Consider the following 7,304-nt stretch of genomic DNA (forward strand, 5'->3'; position numbering starts at 1 on the left):
TATAACAAAAACATTTTTATTTGTAACTAGGGAAAATTAAAATCATCATCATAATAAAATAAATGCCTGTTCTCTTTCCCATCCCACGCCCCCCTCTTGAAGGCAAAGACTCTGCCATTATTCCTTCTTGTCTTCTTAGCTGAGGGGGAGTGTGGAATAGTAGATGGAAAACTGGCCAGAAAGGAAGATCTTGGGTTCAAGGGCTGATTTTGATGTAGATGGCTTGAGGGATTAGAGCAAATTTTCAGTTGGCAGACCATATGGAATCACAGATTGAGAGCTGGAAGGGAACTTAGAGGCCCTTTAATCCTTCTCCCTCATTGTATAATTGAGGCAACTCAAGCTTAGAGTGTTTCCCAGCTTAGATGGGATTTGAACTGGATATTCCCGGCTTCAATTGAAGTCTTCTCTTTCCATCATTGCAGTGCAGGTGCATGGTTTTTAGCAAGAGTTCCCTATCCAAATGAGATCACAGTTCTGATTTCTCCCCATTCCCTTGCCACTCCTCCTGCTCCTCCCCCAAAATGTGCCAATGCAATCTGGCACAATTTTCTTAAGAGGGAATAGATCAAGACTAGGATCAATGGGCTGGAGATTTCTGCACCAAGTCAGAAGAAGCTCTCTAACAATGAGAGATGGTTAAAAGTAGGGGAGTGGCCTCTTGATGCTACCTCCCAGTGCCACTTCACCCTTTAGAGCCCCAAGACATGGCATGTAACTGGGGAAAAACGCACACCCCTCTTTTACTCATGCTTCCAATCTGGTGAGAATAGACCTGTGAATGAAATGTTCTTGCCAGAATTTTCCTCCTATTTAGGATTTATTAATGTTATTGGAACTAATAGGGGGTCCTTGACAATTCTCTTTGTTCATTTCCATTGAATAGAACTCAAATGTGTGGGGGGGAAGTAGGGTAGCCTCTCTCTGAAGATACTGGGCTCCCCTTTCCCAGAGGTCCTCAACTTGTCAGGGCAGGATGGAGAGGAGGTCTTGGTTACCCACTGATTGGGCCAGGTCTGGCTCCAAGAGGCTATGGAGTGTTCGTCCAATTGGCTTTATGGCACCCTGAATTCACAGGGTCCTTGATCTAGAGAGCATATAATTTACTTTCTTCCCTTCTTAATAGATGACAAATCTAAGCTTAGGGACTTGCCCAAAGTCACACAGAGTAAGCAGCTGAGGATTTGAACCCAACAAGCATTTAATAAGTTCAAGAGGCGTCACTTAACCATTAGTAGCCTGTTCCTCAACTGTCCAATGGGCTTAATAACAGTATCTACCTCAGACTATTGTGAGAATCAAATGAGATATCTGTTGTTTGTCCTTCGTTTTTTTGACGAGGATCCATGACATCAAGGGTGACCTCTTTCTTGACTTTGGTGTGAGTTGGATTTAAGTGACTCCAAGTCCTACAAAGTCATCAGCCTCATTCTCTCTTCTAGAATCATTGAAATTCAGTGGCAAATCTAGGGGAAGAGGTGAGGGGGAAGGGAGAGGAATTGGAGGTTTTTCAAGGGTCAATGTTGACAAAATTATCCTTGCCTGTGTTTTGAAAATAAAAAACTTCAGTTAAAAAAAAAAAAGAAAAAGAAAAGAAAAGAAAAGAAAAAAAGAAAAAAAAAGGAAAAAAAAAGAAAAGAAAAGAAAGAAATTCAGTGGCAAGACTAAAGTCAAGATGTCTGCCGATGGCCCAGCCTGCGGTGGATGACCTCGGCTTCCCTGTCTGACAGAGCTCTAAGTTCTCCATGGAGCCCACCTCAGCGGCTTTTGGAACAAATCGTTCTCATCCACCCAATCTGACAAGGGAAGTCTTCATACGCTTGGGATACACATCCCCTTAACTCACTGACGGTTTTGTAACCCATCGGTTACTCTCAACTTGGTTTAGTTCATGGGCCAAGACAGCTTATCAGGGTATGGCAGCTGTGCATGCCACAGCTTCTTGGAGCTATGGGAGAGAATTGGGGGAATGACGTGAACCCCAAAGATGGATGAGCAGCCCTGAAAAGTGCTCAGCCATCCCTCACATGGGAGGAGCTAGTCCTTCCGGAATACCCAGACACCCCAGAGAATGTGGTACATAGCAGACATTGGATAAATGCTTTTTGTCTTTTCCCTTTCCCCCTGTTTACTAGGAAGGAGGCACTGTGCTAAGTAGTTTGTAGATATCACCTCGGTCTCACTTAATTTTAGAAGATAGGAATACAGAGATAAGTAATCAAATCCCTGCCTTTGGGAAGCTTCCATTTTACTGTCCAAAGATGCATAAAATGCTATTTGTGGAAGGAGTGAGCACTAGAGCCTGAGCTGGGGCTTGGGAGAAGGGGAATCAGCAATCCTTCCTTCTGTATTTGAGGATGGGGCCGGGGGATGGGATGGACTCTGGAGTCAGGCAAGGAAAGATGACTCCCTAAGTGCTGCTTCTTTCCCTCCATCCTTCCCCACCCAATCCAGTAACTTGGGGAGGCCCAGAAACCGAGTGCAGTCCTTGCCATCCCCTGCCCTCACCCCAGAACACAAGGCTCTATTTCATTGGCTCTCAGACAGCAGGCTGGGGTGGGTGCTGCTGGAGGAAGGGTTCCTGAAGGACAAAGAGGCTTCATCGGCGTTTCCAGGCCAGGTCCGGCATGGCATAGGACCCATGTCTCATTCATGTCTCCTGCACTGAATGCTGGGGGATCTGGAACCCCAGGGGAGAAGTGGACAGCTGGGCTGGAGGGGCTGAAGCTGGGGCCGAGTGAGCAGGGATGGAGAAACTTTGGGTCTGGAGTCCGCTCAGGCAGCCATGGTCCGGGAAACCCAAGGGGGCAGAGGTGGCTTTGGGGTTGTGGGGAATGAGGTGATGGGGGAGCTGGGGGCAGGTTCCTCAGTGATTGAGTCCCTCCAGGCAGGGCTGTTGGACCTCCTGAGTCTCAGGAGTGTGGCACTTTTCTGGAAAGTGGGGGCTCTGGGTCCCCTGAGGGGGTAGAAAACTAGGGTTTTCTGCAGACATATGGGTTGAGACTGAAGGTTTGCCCCGGGGTCTTCTGGCGAAGGGAAGGCCTGGATTATTAACTCAGCTTCCCCTCCAAAAAGAGGGGTTCTAGACCAGGGCGGTGCAGGATCCCTGGAGTTCTGGGTAACAGGGCATAGGGTGTGAGCTGGGATGGGAACAGGGGGCCTCCAGCCTCCGGCTTTAGAATCCCACGGTGGGCAGCCGGGTACCTGTGCCCAGGGCACCCGCGGGGGGAGGGGGCATTTAGAAACCCGGCCAGGGAGGACTCTAGGACTTGCTGCTGCGGCTCTTTGATCACACCCACTCCAGGGCTTGCCGGTCGCCCTCTCCCCTGCCCTGGGAGTCCAGGCAGCTTCCCGGGGGCTTAGGTGAGGAGCTCCTGGCGTAGGCCGCGGCCCAGGGCGGGGGCGGCAGCGGCAGCGGCAGCAGCGGGCACAGGCGGCCGAGCAGGCGGCCGTACGCGGCCGAGGCCAGCACCAGCAGCGGGGGCAGCGTCAGGAAGCCCAGGACGATGAGCGCCGACGAGCTGCGGTCATCCAGCAGGGCCCGGCAGGGCCGCGAGTCCGAGCGCAGCACCTGGAGGGGGAGGGGCGGAGGTGGGCACGGCAGCACCGCCCCCACCGCGGGAGGGGGAGGGGCAAGACGCACAACCCCCTCTGGGAGAAGGGATAAGGTACATAAACAGCACTCCCCCACTGCGGGAGGAGGAGGGGTTCAGACGGAGCATTCCCCACTGTGGGAGGGGGCAGCTAGACGGCTCAGTGAATAGAGCACTGGCCCTGGAGTCAAGAAGAACCTGAGTTCAAATCTGACCTCAGACACTTAACTTGGAGTGGGAGGAAAGATGTGTTTCAAATGTGACCCCAGACACTTAATATCTCCATGATCCTGGGCGAGTCACCCTACCTGTTTGCCTCAGTTTCCTCATGTGCAAAATGGGGCTCATAACAACCCTTATCTCCCAGAGTGCTTTTATAGAGTCTAGTATATAGTAAATACTCTATAAATATCCTCTCTTATTTTTATACTAGCTCCCCTCTCCTTGTGGATCTGGATCTGCCTCGTACGGCTCGTATCTGCTTCTCCGTGGAAGAGGAAAGAAGGATGCTGCCCAGAGTGTAGGGAAGAAGGGGAAAGGGGTGAAAAAGGGGAGACCCCAGGCCCGAGTGTTTCCCTTTACAGAATGTAAACTCCCTGAGGGCCGGGACTATTTCAATTTTGGTCTTTTTTTTATCTCCAGAACCTGAAGACAAAGTGTCCACCGTGGAGTTGGTGCTTAGTACTCACTGACTACGGAGTAACAAACCCTTCACTCCCCCAACAAGAGGCCGTAAGATTGAACAAGGCCTTTCCCCCACATCCACACACACACATACACACACTCTGACTAGGATCATCTTTGGCTCCCTAAAGCCCTTGTGGAGGCCCCATCCTTTTGCCATCTGGTGGCCCCTGGTACCAGGAGGGGAGGCTCTCCGGAGCAGGGGAGGGCATCGAGCTGTTTCTCTCCCTCCTGCCCCCCAGCCTCCAGCTAAACAATAGCCCTTCTCACCCTAGAGAGACAAAGGTCCTCATGGAATCTCGGACTAGGACTATTCTTAACTCTTTGAAACCAGATTCTCTGGAAGAGTTCAAGGGTAGAAGCCACCCTAGGGGGTATCCTGCCCTCCCTGAGCCTTACAAAAGCAGCCCCTTTATAAGGCTTCCCATGGGGCTGTGGCAGTCCCCAAATCCTGAACCCCAGATTTGCCTGCTGCAGTCCTGCTCATCTGCCTTTTATTCCAGACTCCCAGAACCTGGGGCTGGCTTTGTTCAAAAATGGGGTTACCCAGATCACAGCCTAGACCATCCTCCCATCTGTCCTTGTCACCATGTCCCAGTTTTCCAAGGCCCAAAGACCCATCAGCCCCTTCCCAGAAGACCCGGAGCCATATTGTCCTTATCCTTCTATTTGCCTCTCTAACTCTGGGGCCTTCTCCCCTTCAGACTTCAGCCCTCTCCCTCCTCCTATATCCCTAGAGACAGGTTCCCTTGTTCCATGGGTCCCAGCACCTCTAAATTCTTCCAGTCCTCTGGCCCAACCTCTGAACCCAATCCAGGCCTCCCATCTTGGTCTCCTTTCCCTCTACCCCCTGCCCTCTCCAGTCTGTAGCTCACCCTGGAGTGACAGTGGAAGCCCACGTAGACCACAGCGGCCGATGGCAGCAGGGCCACAGAGAAGACAGCGAGAGGCAGCAGCAGATGGAGAAGGAGGAGGGTCAGGTTGGCAGTGGCCAGCATCAGCGCCCAAAGGCAGCGCCCGGCAGGACCCAGGGGCTCTGGGCGAAGATGGGGGACTTTTAGGCGGAGGGAGCGGGGCCCGGGCAGCATGGGCGAAGTGTCGGACACCCCATCCTCCGCTTCCGCCTCCAGTTCGGTTTCAGACATCCTCTTGGGCCTGGCAAAGTCTTCAGAAGGCAGGAAGACAATTTGGGTGGTCTCACACCCCTCAGCTCTTGTGGCTTTGACCTACTAGCTCCCTCTGGGGCATGCCCTGGTACTGAGGAGAAAGGGCAGTCTGGAGTCTTTTCTTCTCTTGGGGCCTTAGTTTCTTTCCTCTCCCTGAAGGGAGTCCTGTAGTATTTTGAGCTTGCTAGCCTTCGACCTTCTCTCCTCACCCCTCAGTCTATTTGGAGCCAGTGGCTTGGAGGGGTGCAGGTCCGGGTCTGGGTTCAAGCTCCAAGCCAGGAATATGAAGATCATTCATCTGCAGGCCACAGAGGTCCCCGTTGCTTCTGCTTTGAGTATTTCTCTCCCTCCATCCCAAGCATCTTGTCCTCCTCACTCAAGCACAGCTGGGGCCACTTGGAGCTCAGAGTTAGAGGCAGTCTCAGCTCATTGTGATGCTTCTAAAGGCAGGGCTGCTCCCCCCCCCCAGCCTTCCCAGCTCAGTGCCCCAAGTTCCCTCCCTCACCCCATGCCCACAGATGCCAATCCCTCAAGTCTCTCACTGCCTCTGCTAACCAGTTCTCGTTCTAGAGGCAAGGTGGAAAACATCCTACCTCTGGGAAGAAGCCAACAACCACCCCTTCACCCTCCCAGCCTTTCCAGTGAAGAAGGGCCCCTAAAATCACCCTTCCCCCTTTATCCATCTTCCTCCCCTAGCCCAGAGACTCATCCCATAGAACAAAGAAATTTTGAAAAAAGAGACAGCCCCCAGCAAAGCTAATTAACACATGAAGACATCTGACAAGATACAACATTAATACCCATGGGTCCTCCAACTTCACTGAAGAAACAGGAGTCTTCTACATTTTCTTTGGGGCCAAATTTCATTTTTGTAATTTTGCAAGATTTTTTTGGAAGAATTCATTCTTGGGGGCAGCTAGGTGGTGCAGTGGATAGCGTACCAGCCTTGAATTCAGGAGGACCCGAGTTCAAATCTGGTCTCAGACACTTAATACTTCCTAGCTGTGTGACCCTGGGCAAGTCACTTAACCCCAGCCTCAGAAGGGAAAAAAAAAAAAAAAAAAAAGAATTCATTCTTAAAATCTCCATGTTAATTTTTCAGTCATATTTGACTTTTCTGACCCCATTTGGGGTTTTCTTGGCAACGATATTAGAGTGGTTTGCCATTTCCTTCTCCAGATCATTTTACAGACAAAATGGAGTGACTTGCCCAAAGATCACACGGCTAGAAAGTGTCTGGAGCTAGATTTGAACTAAGAAAAATGAGTCTTCCTGACTTCAGATTTAATATCCTATCCACTGAACTACCTAGCTGTTAAATTCAAGATTGCAGAAACCCCAACTAAGGAGACTATTAAATTATGAATAGTGCTGGAAAAGGCAGCATGGTCTCATTCTGCTTCATACTTTTCTTTCCCCCCACCCCCTCATCACAGCCTCCTCAAGCCTAGTCCCATCAGTGAGGTTGAAAAGGAGTCCCCTCCTGGAAGTTGGGAATTCTTGGGAAATATGTTCCAACTTGAAAGAGTCCAAATTTATCCTGTAGGCAATAGGGAGTCATTCAAAGATTTTTTTTGTTTTGTTTCTTTTTTTGTTTTCTAAGGAAGGATCATAATTAGACCTGTGCCTTGGGAAAATGATTTTGGCAGCTTCGTGAAAGATGTTTTCAAAAGGGAAGAAGAGATTGTAGGCAAGAAAAGGGATTAAGAGACTATTACAATAGTGCAGATGAGTGGGGGAAGTGGTGCTGGAAAAATGGAGTGTCACATCTTGGATGGTATCTAGGGGGAGGAGAAGGATGTTAGACATAGGGGACTCCAAAGCCCTGGAATATTAAGCCTGGCATTGGAGACAATGAAAG

At 50.5% G+C, this 7,304-nt stretch overlaps 1 protein-coding gene and 1 long non-coding RNA gene across 3 annotated transcripts; one reads left to right on the forward strand and one right to left on the reverse strand.

The window, feature by feature from the left end:
* Nucleotides 1-2,480: 2,480 nt before the first annotated feature.
* On the reverse strand, nucleotides 2,481-5,422 carry TMEM278 (transmembrane protein 278). The gene is made up of 2 exons (XM_074306580.1): nucleotides 5,153-5,422; nucleotides 2,481-3,571 (listed from the first exon to the last, which is right to left on the reverse strand). Exons 1-2 carry the CDS (start codon nucleotides 5,420-5,422, stop codon nucleotides 3,290-3,292), a joined length of 552 nt encoding a protein of 183 aa, XP_074162681.1. The 3' UTR covers nucleotides 2,481-3,289.
* Nucleotides 3,263-5,212, forward strand: LOC141564278 (uncharacterized). Of its 2 annotated transcripts, none has more exons than XR_012488609.1 (3): nucleotides 3,263-3,363; nucleotides 4,027-4,134; nucleotides 4,236-5,212. It is a non-coding gene; the product is annotated as an uncharacterized LOC141564278 (long non-coding RNA). The 2 variants fall into 2 exon arrangements; XR_012488608.1 differs by lacking the exon at nucleotides 3,263-3,363 and adding an exon at nucleotides 3,640-3,668.
* Nucleotides 5,423-7,304: the final 1,882 nt, after the last annotated feature.

This window comes from Sminthopsis crassicaudata, chromosome 3 (assembly GCF_048593235.1).
Source record: "Sminthopsis crassicaudata isolate SCR6 chromosome 3, ASM4859323v1, whole genome shotgun sequence".
NCBI classification, from domain to species: domain Eukaryota; kingdom Metazoa; phylum Chordata; class Mammalia; order Dasyuromorphia; family Dasyuridae; genus Sminthopsis; species Sminthopsis crassicaudata.